This window comes from Callorhinchus milii, unplaced genomic scaffold (assembly GCF_018977255.1).
Source record: "Callorhinchus milii isolate IMCB2004 unplaced genomic scaffold, IMCB_Cmil_1.0 Scaffold24, whole genome shotgun sequence".
NCBI lineage: Eukaryota > Metazoa > Chordata > Chondrichthyes > Chimaeriformes > Callorhinchidae > Callorhinchus > Callorhinchus milii.
This window is the reverse complement of record NW_024704765.1, coordinates 5,493,509-5,514,185: the sequence shown is the minus strand read 5'-3', so window position 1 is coordinate 5,514,185 and position 20,677 is coordinate 5,493,509. Positions and strand designations below refer to the sequence as shown.

General features: G+C 48.9%; 1 protein-coding gene across 1 annotated transcript in view; it reads right to left on the bottom strand.

Annotated features, from left to right (window-relative positions):
• epha8 (eph receptor A8) overlaps window positions 1-6,995 on the bottom strand; it is a 44,295-nt gene extending 37,300 nt beyond the window's left edge. The window contains exons 1-2 of the mRNA XM_042343497.1: window positions 6,919-6,995; window positions 1,451-1,515 (exon numbers count right to left, since the gene is read on the bottom strand). Of these exons, the coding sequence (XP_042199431.1) occupies window positions 1,451-1,515; window positions 6,919-6,994 (141 nt within the window). The 5' untranslated portion in view covers window position 6,995. The remainder of the gene's footprint in view (window positions 1-1,450; window positions 1,516-6,918) is intronic.
• Window positions 6,996-20,677: the final 13,682 nt, after the last annotated feature.

The window sequence follows — 20,677 nt, the reverse complement described above, 5'->3', positions numbered from 1 at the left end:
GGTATAAAGAGCACATCACCACGTCAAGCTGCTGAGTTTGCCGGTGCCTGACTATAGTCAGTGAAAGGTTAATAAACCTTGCATTTGTCCTTCGGAATGAAATGTTAAACCAAGTTTAGGTGGACGTTTGAGATGCCGTGGCATTATTCGAAAAGAGAAGGGAGTTTCTCTTTCCCGGTGTCCTGGACAACAATTAAAATAAATAAAAATTGGTCACTCATTCCATGACTGTATTGCCATGCTTGCCTTACAAAATAGTCACTACGCTTCACAGTAAAATCTGAGATGTCACAATGACGTGATAAGGTGCTCTATCAAATACAAAGATGATTGTTAATAACTCAGGAACAATAACAACCCACTTATTAAACTGCAAATGATTATTGGAAGGATTGTGTTGGATTTGTGTCACAGCGACACTGAATGACACTCGTGGTTTCCAGAAGGATTATTATTATTATTATTACTATTAACGAGAAGCCAGTGGTGTGTCATGTACAGCCCGATCTGCCGAGATCTGAACGTTATTTTTGGATTAAGTACTTGGCTCTGGCTCCTCTCCGTTCCTTACTAACGTAAGCAATCTTTTTTTTAAGACGTCTCAAAGTGCTTCACTGTAATTACTGCCAGGCACTTGGAGACAGAAGGTACTTGGGTCCCTTACTCCTCTGTGAGCTGCTCAGCTCTGTACTGGTTCAACACGTGTTCAGCCACACTGAGACACACACAGCTTTACACACAGATTCACACTGTGAATAGAATCTGCAGCACCACAATTGGGCTGAATTAGGCACTTAAACTCCACACAAGTCTCCACCCAACCCTAACCCTCTCCCCTCCCACGTCCTCTATTCCCATCTCTCTGACATATTTGAAGGGAAATAGTAAACATACACACGTTTCACAATATTCTTAAAGCAACTAAAATTGTAAAGAACATTTCACGTTCACCCGCAAAATACAGTCGGATACAACGAGACATGGCGCTGTATTAAATGCAAGGATTATTAATATTATTATTAAGGGCAAGAACGAATCTGAGCTCTGGACTTGGTGGCTCTGGGAATTGTATAAACTGCAGAAAACTGGCAAAAATGCATTGGCAGCAACATAGCAAATTATAATAATAATCCTTGCATTTGATATCGCGCCTTATCACATCATCGAGACGACTCAAAGCGCCTCCCAGGATATATGTAAAGTGGATTGACTGTATGTTTTATGGGTAAAAGCTGCAGCGAATTGTGCACAGCAGCGTCCCACACACAGTCTAATAAAACAACGAAAATAGGCTTCAACCTGGCGGATCACTGGGCAATGTAATCGCTATTCCCGGAGATATTCCCCGTGGAGTGCAGCACAGGACAGCGTTGTACAGCAGATTACAATACAGGTTGGAGGTTGAGGCCCCACCAGCCCAAACCAAAAACGCAGAGCGAGGGTCACTTACCCCATTGTGCGGGTACGTCAGCCACCCCCAATCCCCTGATATCGATCCAGTGTCTAACAGATTAACTGCAAAGAAAATATTGACAATATTTAGCACAGACAAGAAGTCGGTCACATCGCTCCAGTGTGTTAGCTCAAATGCAGCATTAATTCCCCGCCAGGTGAGATCGCTGCAACTGGGTCCCCAAGCCTCGGCTCTTGCCTACCTGTGCCTGATACTCTCCAGAATTAGTTAAGCGGGGGGCGTACCGTACCCCGAGATATTATTTTCCAACAGAAATCCATCTCATTTGCTCGTGAAACAAACACTTTCCGCTCTCCCGAGGGAGCCGGTTCCCCGAGTTTACCACTCGCTCCCCGACAGAGAGTGTTTTTTCCGCAAATTGTTCGGAATGTCCCCCGTTCCGTCGCGGGCTGTGTCCTCTGGTTCTACCTTTCGGCACAAGATAAAACTGCGTATCCCTTGGTCCCTTCACCGCGATAACTGGGGATAAGTTCCACCATCGAACTGTACCGTTCCAAAACCCTTTTCTCTACAGTTCCTTAAGACTTACAAAAAGAAACTTGAAATCTGCATTTGAGAATTTGCCCATTTCCTCAGAAACGCTGCAGTAAACCTGGACCCCTGTGGACATTCTTCGCAATTTCCTTTTTATTTATAATTAAAACGCGATCGTTGATGTTGTGCAATTAAAAAAAAAGGTGAACAACTGCATCCGATGGAACGGGACTGTGTGATGGGCGGATTTGGGAAACATTGATTCTCTCGTCGTCAGGAAAACCACTGGAATGTGTGTCCAATATTTCCTAATTTTCTTTTCCCCCAAAAAAACTCTTCATAGTTTAGGTGTTGTGTGAGATCCCAGAGCCGCGATTACAAACTGCGGATAATATAGACATGAATAGCGAACGCCTCCCCCGGGCCACTCTCTCCCCCTCCCCACCCTCTCCCCTCTCCCCCTCCCCACTCTCCCCTTCCCCACCCTCTCCCCCTCCCCACCCCTCTCCCCCCTCCCCTCTCCCCCTGTCCACCCTCTCCCCCCTCCCTCGCCACCCCCTCCCCCTCTCCCCCTGCCCAGCCTGTCCCCTCTCCCCCTCCCCACTCTCCTCTCTCCCCCTCCCCACCCTCTCCCCTCTCCCCCTCCCCCACCCTCACCCCTCTCCCCCTCCCCACCCTCACCCCTCTCCCCCCTCCCTCCCACCCCCTCCCCCCCTGCCCAGCCTGTCCCTCTCCCCCTCCCCACCTCCCCACTCTCCTCTCTCCCCCTCCCCACCCCTCTCCCTTCTCCCCTCCCTCTCCCCCTCCCCACCCTCTCCCCCTTCACCCCTCCCTCTCCGCTCTCCCCTCCCTCTCCCCACCCTCTCCCCCTCCCCTCCCCACCTCTCCCCTCTCCCCCTCCCCACCCTCTCCCCTCCCCACCTTCTCCCCCTCTCCCCTTCCCCACCCTCGAGCCCCTCCACACCCTCTCCCCCTCCCCACCCTCTCCCCCTCCCTCTCCCCACCCTCTCCCCTTCCCCACCCTCTCCCCCTCCCCACCCTCTCCCCACCCTCTCCTCCTCCCCACCCTCTCCCCCCCCACCCTCTCCCTCCCCCTCTCCCCCCCACCCTCTCCCCCTCCCCACCCTCTCCCCCTCCCCACCCTCTCCCCTCCCCACCCTCTCCCCCTCTCCCCTCTCCCCCTCCCCACCCTCTCCCCCTCCCCACCCTGTCCTGTCCTCAGCGCTGAGCCGCAATCCCGGGCTGTGAGGGCTCATCGCTGTGAGCGGCGCAGCTCCGAGTGTCGGGGACCTCCCGCTGTGAAAGGCGCAGTCGTTATTTCCCGTTTATTTAGTCGTTGGGGATCCGTTTCGCAAACATTTGGATTAAAGGCAAATTCGTTCGCCGGAATCTCACCCCTTCGCACATTAAAACTCATCTCAGTTTGATCCGATTTCATGTTGTTTTGTGGGAGAAGAGAAACAAAAAGGACATCTCTCAGAACATTTAGATTTATATATTTATAACGTTACATATTTATAACGGTGTCACTCCTGGAAGTAAATGCTTAATAAGATGAGGACTTCTCTTCCCTTCTGCGCCGCAGTTTCACACCGTTGCGGCGCCTCCTCCAGAAGCGTTTGCGAAGGAACTGTGTGACTCACGAAGGTTTCACGGGGGGGACGGGACGGGGACGGGACGGCAGCGCAAAGGTGTTGGGGGCACATTGTTAGGGGCATTGATCCGACTCCGGGTGTAAAAATAACACCGACCTTTGCACAGCGCAAACCAACGGAACTTTACAGACAGTTACCTGTTTTATTTAACCGAGTATTGCAAGTGAAACCGACCCCCCCCCACCCCTCGATGTGTGAACGGGGATTCATTTCAATTAATTCCCTGTATTTAAAAGCAATCATCTGTTTCTATCCTAATAAGTGTCCCGTCAACCCAGAATTGCTTGAATAATAATAATAACAGTCCTTGCATTCGATACAGCTCCTTATCATGTTGTTGAGACGTCTCAAAGCGCTTCACAAAATATACTGTGAAGCGTAGTGGTGACGGTGTAGTTTGCGGGCGAAATGCAGCAGCCAATTGAGCACAGCAGCGTCCGCACAAACCATAGTGTGTTGAGTGACATATTACTGGTATCATTCTGGGATTATTACCCCAGAAAGCGATCCGCCAATTCACTAACAACCGGGTTCCTGCTTAATGCTGAGCAGATAGAGGTGAGTGAGCGGAGGAAGGAAACTTGTAACCCCAGTGCTCCAGCTTCCAAGGCGAGTGCTCTGAGCACCACATGACAAGTCTCCGAAAAATTAGTTGCCCCCGAGACAAGAGGTACAAATAATTTGAATGAGGAACAGTTTGCGAAACCCTCCCCAGCTCAGCGTTTGGAGGCAATTTGTTGCAAGAAACAAGGACTCGAAGAGTTTAGCTCAGAAAGTCGGTACACTTCGCAGTGGGAGGTTTTACTTTACTTGTGATATGTTTTTACTTTACTGCGAAGCGCTTCGAGACGTCTCGAAGACGCGATAAGAGGCGCTGTATCAAATGCCAGGATTATTATTAGTATTATTATTATTATTATTATATCGATTGCGCTTTTCACAGATAGTCCGCCCGAATCCGACACTATATACCATCGCAAAAAGCAGAAGTGACCGGGAACGCTCGGCGGGTCGGGCAGCATCTGTGGAGAGAGGAAAGTGAGTCGACGCTTCGGGTCCACGACCCCGTTCTCCGACGAAGCTGCCGCCTGACCCCCTGAGGATCAAATACTGATTTGCAGTATTTTGTGTTTTGAATATAATTCATCACTTCGGGACAGCGGGAAATCATATATATATATATATTTGGAGTTGACCGCACTTAATGATGGGGTAAATTGAGCAGCTCTTGGCCGGAGCCCGAGTTTGACTCGGAACAAAGTCAACAGAACTTCACGTGAGATGGGAATATTTATTACAAGAGACACAGAGACACACAGGGAGACGCACAGGGAGACACACAGGGAGACACAGAGACACACAGGGAGACACACAGAGAGACACACAGAGAGACACACAGAGAGACACAGGGAGACGCACAGAGAGACACAGAGACACACAGGGAGACGCACAGGGAGACACAGAGACACACAGGGAGACACACAGAGAGACACAGAGACACACAGGGAGACGCACAGAGAGACACAGAGACACACAGGGAGACGCACAGAGACACACACAGAGAGACCCAGACACACACAGACACAGGGAGACACAGAGACACACAGGGAGACACACAGAGAGACACAGAGACACACAGGGAGACGCACAGAGAGACACAGGGAGACACACACAGAGATACAGAGACACAGAGAGACAGAGACACACACAGACACAGAGAGACACAGACACAGAGAGACGCACAGAGAGACACAGACACACAGGCACAGGGAGACACAGAGACACACAGGGAGATACAGAGAGAGACACAGAGAGAGACACAGAGACACAGGGAGACAGAGACACACAGAGAGACACAGAGAGACACAGAGAGAGACAGAGACACACAGAGAGACACAGATACGCAGAGACACACAGAGAGAGACACAGAGACACAGAGAGAGACACAGAGACACACAGAGACACACAGAGAGACAGATGTCAGCAAAACGCATTTAAATGCACATTTAACGCAATCTCAGTCCGAGTGCCGAGGAGGAACCCCCCGGAGCCGCGGTAACACCTGCGGTGCGCTCTCAATGGGGGTCAGGGACCCACAGCCCGAGTCCCGGGCACTGGGGGGGGTCCCGGGCACTGGGGGGGGGTCCCGGGCACTGGGGGGGGGTCCCGGGCACTGGGGGGGGGGTCCCGGGCACTGGGGGGGGGGTCCCGGGCACTGGGGGGGGTCCCGGGCACTGGGGGGGGTCCGGGCACTGGTGTCCCGAGCACTGGGGGGGGGTCCCGGGCACTGGGGGGGGGTCCCGGGCACTGGGGGGGTCCCGGGCACTGGGGGGGGTCCGGGCACTGGGGGGGGGTCCCGGGCACTGGGGGGGAGTCCCGGGCACTGGGGGGTCCCGGGCACTGGGGGGGGTCCCGGGCACTGGGGGGGGGTCCCGGGCACTGGGGGGGGGGGTCCCGGGCACTGGGGGGGGTCCCGGGCACTGGGGGGGGGTCCCGGGCACTGGGGGGGGTCCGGGCACTGGGGGGGAGTCCCGGGCACTGGGGGGGTCCCGGGCACTGGGGGGTCCGGGCACTGGGGGGTCCCGGGCACTGGGGGGGGGTCCCGGGCACTGGGGAGGGGTCCCGGGCACTGGGGGGGGGGTCCCGGGCACTGGGGGGGGGGGGTCCCGGGCACTGGGGGGGGCCGGGCACTGGGGGGGGTCCCGGGCACTGGGGGGGGGTCCCGGGCACTGGGGGGGGGGTCCCGGGCACTGGGGGGGGTCCCGGGCACTGGGGGTGTCCCGGGCACTGGGGGGGGGGTCCCGGGCACTGGGGGGGGGTCCGGGCACTGGGGGGGAGTCCCGGGCACTGGGGGGGGGTCCCGGGCACTGGGGGGGGGGTCCCGGGCACGGGGGGAGGTGTCCGGGCACTGGGGGGGGTCCCGGGAACTGGGGGGGGGTCCCGGGCACTGGGTGGGGGGTCCCGGGCACTGGGGGGGGGGTCCCGGGCACTGGGGGGTCCCGGACACGGGGGGGAGGTGTCCCGGGCACTGGGGGGGGGTCCCGGGCACTGGTGTCCCGGGCACTGGGGGGGGGGGGTGTCCCGGGCACTGTGGAGGGGTTCCCGGGCACTGGGGGGGTCCCGGGCACTGTGGAGGGGTCCCGGGCACTGGGGGGGGGGGTCCCGGGCACTGGGTGGAGGGGGGGTCCCGGGCACTGGTGTCCCGGGCACTGGGTGGAGGGGGGGTCCCGGGCACTGGGGTCCCGGGCACTGGGTGGAGGGGGGGTCCCGGGCACTGTGGGGGTCCCCCTGAGGCTCCCTCCCGGGGTCTCTCACCTTGGTTTGATGGGGAGAAGCCGCCGTGTGAGCTGCAGAGGAGCCACAGTAACCCGCAGAGCCGCGCGGCCGCCATCCCGCCCCGTCCCGCCCGCCCGGTGCCGTCCCGCCCGCCCGGTGCCGTCCGCCCGCCCGGTGCCGTCCCGCCCGCCCGGTGCCGTCCCGCCCGCCCGGTGCCGTCCTGCCCTCCGCGCTGTGCGCCGCAGCTCCGCCGCTCACACCGAGAGCGCGGGGGGCGGGGCGGCCCCGCCCGTCACTCACACACCGCCCGCCAATCACCGCGCAGCCCCGCCCACCCCGCCGCCCGTCATTGGCTGAGCCGTCCTCACCCGCGAGCCAATCAGACGCAGAGCTTGTGATCGTTCCCTCCCCCTCATACACACAGTGCGCCCCTCCCCCATACACACACACCCCCATACACACACACACCCATACACCCCCACATACACACCCCCCCCATACACCCCTCATACACACCCCCCCCATACACACACCCCCATACACACACACCCCATACACCCCTCATACACACACACCCCATACACCCCTCATACACACACCCCCATACACCCCCCACATACACACACCCCCCCATACACCCCTCATACACACACCCCCTATACACCCATCATACACACACCACCATACACACACACACCCCCATACACCCCCCCACATACATACACCCCCATACACACCCCATACACACACCCCCCATACACAACCCATACACACACACCCCCATACACACCCCTATACACCCCCCACATACATACACCCCCATACACACCCCATACACACACACCCCCATACACACCCCCATACACACCCCCATACACCCCCCACATACATACACCCCCCATACACACACCCCCATACACCCCCCACATACATACACACCCATACACACCCCATACACACACCCCCCATACACAACCCATACACACACACCCCCATACACCCCCCATACACCCCCCCCCATACACACCCCATACACACACACCCCCATACACACCCCCACATACACCCCCCATACACACACCCCCATACACACCCCATACACACACCCCCATACACACACACCCCATACACACCCCCCACATACATACATCCCCATACACCCCCATACACACACCCCCCATACACCCCCCACATACACACACCCCCATACACCCCCATACACACACACACCCATACACACACCCCATACACCCCCCACATACATACACCCCCATACACCCCCATACACACACACCCCCATACACCCCCCACATACATACACCCCATACACCCCCCATACACACACCCCCATACACACACACCCCCATACACACACCCCATACACCCCCCATACACACACACCCCCATACACACCCCATACACACACCCCCATACACCCCCACATACATACACCCCCATACACACCCCCCCATACACACACACACCCCCATACACCCCCCCCCCATACACACACACCCCCCATACACCCCCACACACACACCCCATACACCCCCTATACACACATACCCCCATACACCCCCCCCATACACACCCCCATACACTCCCCCAATACACCCCCCCATACACACTCCCATACACACCCCACCATACACAATCCCATACACCCACCCCCAATACACCCCCCAATATAGTGCACCCCGCAATACACCCCCCTCCAATACACCCCCCAATATAGTGCACCTCCCAATGCACCCCCCCATACACACACACACCCCAATACACACCGCCAATACACACACAATACACCCCCCCCCAATACACACAAAATACACCCCCCCAATACACACACAGTACACACAATATACACGCCTCTGTTTACCCAGCAGTAAGTAGGAACCCAGTTGTTAGTCGATTGGTGGATCGCGATCCCCGGGTAATAATCCCTGAAAAAAAATTGGTCACTCAATCCACAACTGTTTGTGGGACACTGCTGTGCGCAATTGGCTGTCGTATTTCAAACACAAAATATACAGTCAATTCACTTTCCAGTATATTCTGCCTCGAGACGTCTGAACGAAGTGATAACGCGTATCAAAGGCAAGGATTATTATTATTATTTATGGTCAACAACATCTCTCTGGAAGATAAATTCATCGTTCATTTGAATGACTGGAGGTGGAACATTGCTGTGCGTATATTGGCTGTCCGGTTGCAGCACTTATAGCGGTGAAGCACATTGTTCAGGGCTTGACATTAGCTCCTTATAAAACAAATGTGAAGCTTACAGATATCACAGTGTGTTGGGGGGTGGGGGGGGGGAGGGAAGAAACATTATTTGACGACCCAATTAGGGCTGGAGATGAAATCTCCACTTTCTCTTTAAACAGAGCATACAATTACAGGATAATTCTTGTTTAAAATTACCTGAACCCATCTCAATCCATTGGTTAATACAATTAAGTTCTGGAGGTGATAGCAAGGTTCCAAACAAGGAATTCCTCCCTCCCATTGGATCTTTGTTAATCCCAAAGATAATTATTATCTGATCCAATCTATCGTTGTCCCACCCTCGATTATCAGACAGTCTCTTCTCTGGGGGAAAAAAATCTACTGTCATTAACATCTCACTGCTAAGAAATTGCTGCAAACAAGCATCAGTGTAATTAATGCGTGGAGCGGTTTGAAACCACAGTGCAAATGGTGTTATCATGACAAGTTTCTCAAACTAGTAGCTAATTGTCTCGACAAGGAACCAGCGCTGGCTGCACAAACATCGATTTAACCTTCAACTCCTACTTGAAGTCTGTTTCTCTCTGGCTATATCTGACGTGTTAATTCATGCTGGGTTTGTTCTTCGCCCTCTCCCCACCTCCTATTTCTCACTCTTTTATGTTTAAATACTTACTTGTACTCACTCCTTTGGGCCCAAAGTCATGACATCATGTGGAGACGGAGAATTGATGAAATGCAATGTTTGCCGGTGAGAAATCCTCTTTCTCGTCAGGAACTAAACGCCAGATGCGAGCAATGTTATCCCAGAGACAAGTATTACTGTATATTGTGTAAAACACTTTAAGTTAATAAACACAGATCTTAAATGCTGAATGCAAACAATCCATTAAGCTTTAACGTGTGATACAACGTTTAAATTAAGTCTATCAATCAATACAAACCCTGCTCTGTATTGTCCAGTGTCACTAAAGTGGAAACGCTCTGGTTCCAGTCTCAGATCTGTCGATTTTGAGTATAAAATCCTTTCAGAAATTTGATATACTACTAACAGACTAATAACATCCAGTCTGGCTTACATGGGACAGGCATATAGCGACAAATCATTGCCAAATGATTGTGCAAATGGTTGTGTTCAGTCTGGACTTTGGAGGTGGTTTTGTTCGTTGTTTAAAAAATAATTTACAGAAAACTGGCTTTCAGACTGAAGGCCTGCGTTTAAGACTTCTGTACGTTCGAAAATGTTACATAGAGTAAATAAAAAAATAATCCTGGCATTTGATATAGCGCCTTATCACGTCTTCAAGACGTCTCAAAGCGCTTCACAGGATACGCTGCAAAGTGGATTGACTGAGTATTTTGTGGGCAAAACGCAGCAGCCAATTGCGCACAGCAGCTTCCCCACAAACAGTCCTGGATTGAGTGATTGATGTTATTTGGGGGATTGTTGGCCAGGACGGGGAGAAATTCCCTTCTCTTTTTGAATCGTTCCATGGGATCTTTAATGTCCACCTGAACAGGAAGATGGGACCTCGGATTAACGTCTCATCCGAAGGACCAAATAAATTGAAAGTGGAGCCAAGGTTCAAGATGCTATGAGCTGCCTCTGGGTTACAGACACCTCTCTGGAGGGTATCTGCCCACCGCCACCCCAGTCAGACCTGGGCTCGGGAGGGAGCTTCAATATGTTCAACAGTTGTAAGCAAACTCGCTCAGACAGAGGTGTTTACAACCGATATCGTGGTAAAGTAAAAGGTGCCCTTTAGTTATTTCCTTCTCGAGGGCTGTCAGCTAATCAGAAGATAAATATAGATCTGACTGCTCACCTCTCGAGTTTTATTGCTGATCATGAGGATACGGAGCGACCCCTTCAGGCTGGGGATGGGATTGCATGATTACTGTGATCATTATTCAGGACGGATGCATTTTCAAAGCTAACCTCATCACGCAGTCTCCAGAACATTGATAAAACATTATTAATAATAAAGCAAGATCCTGGATCGTTTAAACTCTTTGGCTGAGCACCAAGCAAGTCTTTCGCAGTTAAGGTTTCTGTGCGGAAACCTTGCCTGTGTCTCTCTCTGTTTCCGTGTGTGTCAGGTAATCAAACACACACATGCTAGACAGTGCCAGGGGGTTGGATGGGATGCCAGCGGCGTGAGCAGCGATATTCTCCAGGCGCTCAAATCACAAGTGACTTCTGAGGAGTGCAACAACCTTGCGATGCACTACAGAAATGCAAGCCAACCTTGTGCGCTGAGCCCTCGGTGGGGGGACGCTTCAAGAGAGAGAGGACCATGGCAGTAAAGCAGAGGGGGCAGATTGCAGAGGTGAAAAATAATAAGCCAGATAAGCATCTGCAGTATTTTGGGTCTTGTTTATATTTAATTCACTGCCACTTCTCTTCTAGGAAAGCCTACCTTAAAGAAGTTCTGCTCTTCGCTTCGACGTGTCTTTCGTTCTTCCCCCTTGCCCTGCTCTCCCTCTTTGCCATCTGTTTCCCTTCTTGCGTTTGATAATGTGTTCACTAAAACCCGTTTTCACGGAACACCTCTATTCCCCTCCTTTGTAGCAATCCCCCCTTTGTTTGGCTTCATTAATACCTCTTTAACCCATCATCCCCTGTCCTCTATCACATTTTCTCCTCCTTGTCCTGCCTCCCCCCTCTCTGTTAGCCCTTAAAAGCCTCTCCCTCCCAACACGCTCCAATTCTGACAAGGGTCTTGGACCCCAAAGGTTGACTCACTTTCCTTTCTCCATAGATGCTGCCTGACCTGCTGAGGGTTCCCAGACACTTCTGTTTTTGTACAAGGATTATTATTATTATTATACTAATTAAAACCCATTATTCGCTTTCCCCCAAATTTCTCCCTTGGATTAAAACTGTAGAATATCAGTGCGCAAATTGGCTTGTCACATTTACCTACAAATACACAGTCACTACCCTTTGCAGCAAAATCCTGTGAGGTACTTTGAGAAAGATGTCTCGACGATGTATCAGATGCAAGGATTATTCTTATAAAATATATTGGTACCTATTGCCAGATCTTTGATTTATTGATAGACTTGCATAGCTTCTGTATAGAATCACAGGCTATTTGGCTGCCGACATAATAAGTTTGTAGCTTTGGAGCCCATCTTCTCTCCAATGGTTTTGTATTGTATTCTGGAAAATAAAAATCAACCTTAGATTTTTGTCAACTCGTCCTCCATCAGTGAAGCAGCCCCCAGACAGCATCTCCCTGTGGAGACCATTTACCTGTTCGCTGTCTCTCCCTGTTCACAGCTCCACTACACCACAGTCTCTGTGTGTGGGGAGGTGTCAAAGGAAGCCAATATCACATTTTCCTCTATCTAGACTCCCTCTCGCTTCGATATTTACTTTATTTCCCTCTCTCTTTTCTCTTTTTTTTCCTTTTACTTCACTTCCAAAGCTCATTACATCTGAAAGGAGCAATATAACAATGCCCCTCCTTTCCCAGTCAGTGTGCAGGAGAAACTAACAAACATTTGCACTTGATAGTTACCCCAAATCAAACCAGGGAAGCAGGCAGTGAGAGACAGAGACGTTTGTCAATGTGCGGCACACTCTCTCTCTCCCGCCTCTGGGGCAGAAGGCTGTGGGTTCAAGCTCCACTTTGGAGTTTAAGCTTTCGGTCTTCACTGACTCTCCAGTGAACACGTGGGAAGTGCTGTCAAAGATGTCCTTTGAATGAGATTTCTGTCTGCCTGCTCAGGTGGCTACAAAGGCTGTCACTGCACTTGCCAATAATTACCACAAAGCGCTTTGAGACGGTTGGATGTAGCAGGCGCTATAAAAGTGCAAGGTCTGTCTTTCTGTAGCAAGCACAAAGCAGTACAAGAAGGAATGGACGTCAAACTCTAGCTGAGAATTAAGCACGTCAGACAATCCCAATACAAAAGACAATATATATGAGCTCTCAATAAAACTGCAGAACAATTTGGTGCAGTTGAGGAACTCAGCAGATCTGGGATCAGCAATGCATTCCAAGGATGCTCTAAAAGAATTATATCTGAATATCAACAACAATGAGCATTATTGCTTTCAATCTACTGATAGAGAGGAAGATGTCAATCACTGGCTGAATGAAGCTCTTGAGCTCTCATGCCCTTAAAGTGTGTTATTATCAGCAAAAACCTGAAACGTAACCGAGCCCGAGGGAAAGGGGAGATTATTAAGCAGTTTGTCTCATAAGAATGTTTCAGATTTAATGATGAGATGAGAAACGGGGAAAACACAACCGTTCAGCAGAAATATGTAGGCATGATCAGGCCCCAAATTTACTCGTTTGTTAATGTTCCGAAGAAGCCAGTCATCACCGTGTCTGTAACAGACATTGCTTTATTTGTGTGGAATATTCAGATGTGTTAGAATGACTTGCACAGTGTGTCCCCAATACTGGAAGGAACTCAGAGAGATACGGGTACGAGACAATTGTTACACGAAGAGAAACTGGCTAAACTGGAGCTTTTTCCCTGGAGTAGAGGAGATCGAGAGGGGATGTAATGGAGTATTTAAGATTCTGAAAGCACATGGCAAAGTTAGATGAGGGGTTATATTGGATATGCTTAATATTTAAAATTAACAGTTGCTGTTACAGAGGTTCCTCAGCTTCCACACGGAGCAAAGGTGGCGTCTTCTTTAGAATCCGTTGTGGTCGCTGTGCTGTGTAACTGCTGGTGTAAGACAGACAAAGCCAATTGACATCCTTAGTTCTTTGCAGCTCAAAGCCGTGAGACGGGTTTGAAACAAGCTGTCAGACATCGAGAGCTAAGATAAATGAGGCCTCGTCTGCTAACACAGTGATCCAACTCTGACCCCACCAGTGCCCTGCATGTGAGGAAAGAATAGTTAAAGAGATTCCACTGTATCACTGTTCCACTTACAGAAGCAATATTCTCTTCTCAACAAGCACCTTGTCAATATCAGGTCAGCTTCACAAACTAAAAATCAAGCAACCTTGCATGTACACATAGCTCAGTTAATTTAAATAGTGGCGATGTTTATTAAATAGATTACTACATTAAAACATAGCTAACTTTCAGAGGATCAAGGCATTGGAAAGAAGTTACAGGAACACGAGGAGGTGAAAAACCACAAAGAGGAAAACAGATTCCATCTTCATTTCATTTTCACTCACAATTTGTTCAATCTCTGTTTCTGCACAAGTTTCCTGACGTAAGGCACAAGGATTAGGTTATAGCTCCACTCTAGGGGTTAATATAATTTACAACAACAACTTGTATTTATATGGTGCCCTTCACGCAGGCTAGTGTCTTGGAAGGAGTGGACTTCACTTACACAGCTGGAGAGGATATCAATACGCCACACAACTGCTTATAGATGGTTCACAGAAATTATTCAATCAATAACCGGAATAAACGTGGGTTCTATCCCGAGTGGTAAGGTTAGGGAATAATCTAAGAGCAATATCAGGACAGATATCAGGAAGTTTTTCTTTATGCAGAAGGTAATTATTGACTGGAAACGGGTTGCCAGGAAAGGCAGTTGAGGCCAGGACACTGGGACAGCAGTTTGGCGCTGTGATGGGTGAAGGGGTGATGGGGGAGGGAAGGGGCGGGGGGGGGTGCAGTTCTGGAGAAATCAGATCAGATCTGACAAAAGGCTTCTTCACCTGAAATCATTTTGTGAGTGATTATCTTAAAATAATGCAGAGAGTCAACAACCTAAAGAGGGTGACTCTTCCCTCCGGTAGAGGGATCTGAAACAAGTGGACATCATCTTAAATTACTTTTCAGTCCTCCTTAGGCAGTTGAGTCACTGACCTGGGGTGACCTGACCAGGAGTAGACAGGAGGGGGAATGGTTTTAATCTGCCTCTTGCTCACTGGTAAGTCGCTGGTTGCGAATGTAAATTTTTTTTTATTTTAACATCTAACCACCGTAGCAGTAGCGGTTTCTTGTGAATGAGAAAGTTTGTCCTCAGCACCGTCCAACATCAACTGTTTGCTGAATCTTTGAACAATGAAATTGGAAAGCAAAGCGAGATCAGACACGAGGTTTTAAAGCGACTGATGAATTATTCAGCCGAGATGTGAGAGAGACGAGTGCTACGGGATGTAATTTGCAGGAACTTTGCATAATGACAGCCATTTTATCACATTCCTTATCATAATGCCTCCCCCCTTAAACATATCCTTCAAATCATTAGAAATAAATAGGAAAGGAAGGGAGGATGATGGAGGAAACAGGGAAATAGTTCAAATAGAGTTTTTTTCTGAGAATACTTATTCCTGAAAGTATTGCAGTCTGATATTAAACACATTGAAATGCTAAATAACTAATACATTCGCACTTCTACTTTCCATTAAATGAGCTTAAACTGGTCCAGAAAGTCGAATCGTTTTCCACTGTGACTTTGAACAAATGGAGATTGTTTTCCTCTCGTTCCTTGCGCTGCTAAGGTTTCCGCACACACACCTTCTTCTTGCATTTTCATTAGGTGGACATCGCAAAGTGTTTTGTGGTAATTACAGTCGAGTGTAGTGACTGTTTATTGTGGGGCAGCCCATTCGTCACACAGGGCGATCACACAGCCACAAAATCACAAGCTTAGTTTAGATGAAGAAGGCTCCTCGGCCCATCTGACCCCATCAAACCTCAACAGCCACCCTCCCATCACAGCTTCAAGCTGGACTGGAAGATTGGCAACCAATTCGCTGGGAGAAACTCTTTCCCCCCAGCAGAGCGCGCTCCTCTGCTCACTTGCTCCCACACGTCTCTGAAGCCAGCCCTCCAGCTCATGCTCCCAGCTTTGCCTACATCAAGAGCAAAGATAATAAAACAAAAAAAAAGGGGAAAAAAGCGCAACCGACCATTCATCCCGGTGTGAAATCTATTATTCTGCGTATCCCCAGGTAAGAGAAGTGTGATTTCATCATTTATCAAAGGAAGCGGAGCCAACTCCCCAGATATCCAATCAGCAGAGATATCCCACTGTTAGAACATTGTGGACTTGTGTTCTTCAAATCTGTGTCACGATAGGACATCGGTTATGTTTTTATTTATTAGTTACTTTTCCTCAGATTTTGTCATTAACTTACATAAAACCCTAAAAGCACTTAAAGGAAAGTACGTACAGGGAAGCCGTGTGTACAGTTTGCAAAAGCTTTAATCACTTAATTCCTTTGAAAAACACATCGAATAATTAAGAGAACAGCAAAACAATCCCTGCATTGGATGTGGTGCCTTATCATAAACGTAGTGACTGTGTATTTAATAATAATCCTTACATTCAGTCCAACTCCTTTCATGTGAGGAGGATATCCCAAAACGCTTCACAGGATACACTGTCGAGTGTAGTGACTGTGTATTTTGTAGGAAAAATGGCACCAAATGACAACGGAAAATAAAAACAGTCGCTGACAAACAAGTTATACAGAATGTGGAATAGATTGATTAATATCTGTCGATGCATTCCAAATTACTCTGTTTGCTATAAAATAGTGCAATACCATTCAGTGAAATAACAAGTCTAATTTGTGGTATTCCTTAGTTAGTAAAGAATCTCGGTGTGAAAATTACAACATGGAAAATTGTTGAACCCAAGGCCATGAGTATGTGATGACACACATTCAGGTTTTGAATTCCCATTGAGCCATTCACTATTGCACTAAACCAAATAGACAGGAGGGTCCCCTTGTGTGTCAGTAACATCCTATAGCAACAACTGTCGCACACCGCAGGCCGCCGAGACCCTCATACACGTATTCATAACATCCAGGCTTGACTATGCAAACTCCCCGCTTGTCGACCTCCCCAACTCCTCCCTCCATAAGCTGTAGATCATCCAGAACTCTGCAGTCCTCTTCCGCACCAGGGTCCATGACCCTATCATCCTCAGCCTCACCCAACTCCACTGGCTTCCCATCACACAAAGGATCCTCCGCCACCCTCCCGATCCTGATCTCAAGTCTGAAACACTGATTGTCCAGCGCCTTGGGACGTCCTCCCAATGCGAATGTAATTTTGTTGTTGTTGTAGATGACGTAAATAAATAAATAAATGCATCAATAATCCTTGTATTTGATATGGCAAGAGTTTGTCTCTAAGAGTATCACCCTGCAGCCATTTGCCACACAACATTGTCCCCACAAGCAGCCATGACTCGGAGGCGAGAGCTGGGGTACACCTGCACTTTCCACATGGTCATCGTGTATTTTGATTGAGCGATCCATTCAGGTCGAATTTGCACCGTGCAAGTTAAAGGGCCGTACACACACATCCACAGCGCGCCCCCCCACACCCACTAACTTACTCTCCCCACCCACCTTTTCCTCCCGGTTTCTGTTGCTTTTTATTCTCTCCTCATCTTCACCCCAAGTTGAAATGAATTGGCCACCATTTAGTAGAACGTTACTGGCAAATTAATTGTCGTGTTTGTCTCTATAACAAGATTCAATTAATTTCTAATTAAGGTCATTATGAAAAGCGATTCGAGACATGCAAACACAAGTGGTTGTTGTTGCCTCCGGGGAAGTAAGTTGTGTTAATTTACAGTTATTTGTGTCAATTTCTAACAAAAGCCTCTGAAAAATAGAGGAAATGAGCAGCATTGGAGTTCCCGACACTGATTGGTGCATCGCAACACTGAACAAATAGCAAATACAGCTTGTAATGAAGATGTAGTCTCGGAACAGAATAGAGGTTGTGACAGGATTCATGTATAATTCACACATGCTGGTCTTAATCTCTTATTTTCTGTTAACTTGTCATTTTGCCTTCTGCGTGGAGAAGAAAAGAGAGAGGTTTCATGAAAGTGGAAAGATTGTTCTCTCCAGGATCCTTGTTAAAAAAAAATGCATATTTTACAAATACCGGATCATGAAATAGATCTGAAATACATGAATTAATTGAGTCGACCTAAGCCACGTTTTAGAATGAAATAATTATCGTGGAGTTAACTGTACCGGGGCTGAATTCTGCCGCAGTTAAACCACAGCACCAGAGATTGTGGGGGAGGAGTGAGTTATGAAACAAGAATTGAAAGGTTAGGGCANTTTTTGTTTCACAACAATTTGCATTTATGTTGTGCCCCTCACACAGGGCAGAGTCTCAGAACGCTTAACAGTGGCGGAGCCTGAAGCTGAGCTGGGGGGATGGAGTTGGTGACCGTAAGCACAGTCGAAGAAGAAAGTCTTCAGTCGTGATCTAAAAGAGGGGAAGGAGGGGGCAAGGTGGAGGGATTCAGGGAGCGTTCCAAAGCTCTAGAGCTGAGAAGGTTATGATGATGGGCAATGCACAGGGCAATGAGCAATAAGATTATTTTCATGGGTCACTAATGAGAGGGTACAAAGTTAAGATCTCATTTAATCATTCATGCATTTGATGTAGCGCCTTATCACGTTGTCAAAATATTTAAAAGTGCTGAACTACGTTTTTCTTGGAGAACGGGGCAGCCGATTTGCAATCAGCAATGTCCCACAAACAGCCGTGAAGTGAATGCTGGATTTTTTCTGGGGGATTGTTGGCCAGGACACCGGAGAGAGAAACCCACTTCTCTTTTTGAATGGATCTTTGACATCCACTTGTAGTTTCCTCCAGTTTGGATATATATCGAGTTCCCTTTTGAAGCCTAATATGGATTCTGTCTCAATCACCACTCCTGGAAGGGCAATCCATATCTTAACCACTCTGTGTGGCAAAAAATCTAATCTCTCAACTTGGTTGTTCACTAACTGCTGCCACATTCACCCACAAAACACACTGCACTTTACACTATACCCTGGGGAAGGGCTTCGGGACGTGCTCCTGATGCGATATGCAAAGGGACCGATCGTGTACCAAATGCAAGGATCATTATTATTACGTTGCACAAATATCACGGCAGAAAACCCGGCTGCTCAACCGTGACTGAATTACAGAATTTTCCAAATAAAAGTCACCTTTGTCCATCAAGCCCCCCTCCCTTCAGACTGTGCCATTCAGATCACCACTGGAGGGCAGGAGGCTCCACAATGTAATATTGGTGCATTTTATCACACCCTGTGTTTTCTGCTCATTAACTTGAGCAACACTTGAATGAAATTGATTTGTTTTGAAACAAATGAAACACCTGTACCTAAATTTATGCATTTCACCAGACCAAGACGTCGGAAATGATCAAGCAGCATGTTGAACATTGTGCAGACACAGCTGTAAACATTACACCAGGTGTAAGCGTGCGTGTGCAGAGTGAGCTGAAGGTGCCAATGAGAAGGATTGGTTAATGACATAATTAATAAAGCCTTTGCATTAGTTAATTACGCAGTGACATTGGGGAAGCTGTAATTCTGTACACATGCATAGCGGCTGCATTTATGCAAGATTTGCACAGTGTACAGGATGCATAATATTTGCCTACAAAATACACAGTCACTAAAGTTTACGGTAAATCTTGTGAAGCACTTTGAGACATCCTTTTCGCCCTACCGACTGAGGAATTGAACCTGGGTCATCTCGCTTGCAAGGCAAGTGCTCTAACCACTACACTTCAGGATCACTGTGAAGTGTGGTTCCCATGTGTCTCGTGGGCAAACATGGCAGCTAATTTGCGTACAGCTACAAAGAGAATTTTTTTTCACTCAGAGAGTTGTTGGGTATTGAAATCCACACACACAGCAAGAGAGAATGTACAAGGGAAAGTAGGATAGAGAGGAAGGAAGACAGAGAGAGAGAGAGAGAGAGAGAGGAGGGAGAGAGCTTGTAAGAGAGATCGAGACAAAAAAGAGAGCGTAAAAGGCAAGTAAAAGTTGAGTTTTTATTGCACTTCATTGTGTCGAAGCAAACAAGGGTAAAATCTTACTCTCAGCTCCGTCAGATCAGGCAGTGAATGATGGATATCCCCACCTTGCTGCATCCTGGGTTTAATTAGGATACTTTGCCTGAACATTTCACATGACAAAGAAAGCAAATTCTCAACATCACGATGTTTCAGAACCTGTGAAAGATGATATTTAAAGTCAAAATGTCAACTATCTCAGGATCTTTCATCTCAAATATCTGACAGTTTAATAGAAACGCCCGGTGTAACAAACAAAAAAAAAAATTAAATCTAACTTCTTATTTGCAAGTTTTCCGTGACTTTTGACTTAAAAATGTGACATGCTGACTTTGGAGAAATGAGGTTTTGTGAAAGCTGGCTGACGGTAAAGGCTTGTGTTTGTTCCCTGCGTGTGGAACATATCTGGGTTTGAGAGGAGAAACACTAAGCATTCATCATTGATGTCCGTCAAGTGCAGACGGAGTGTAATTGTGGATGCGGCATATGGACATTTCCGAGTGGGAAATCACACGGTGGCAGCCTGGCTTAGTTGGTAGCTCTCTTGCCTCAGAAAGTTGTGAGTCCAAGACCCATGTCGGAACTTGGAAGTCCCAGGCCAGGATGGCACTTCAATGCAGTGCTGGGTGGGAGCGCTGCATTGGTGGAGGTGCCATCCTTTGGATGAGACTTTAAATCAAGTTCCCACCTGTTCAGGTGGATGTTAAAGACCCCATTTAAAAAAAAAGGTCGTTTTTCCCGGTGTCCTGGCCGACAATTTCCCAGAGA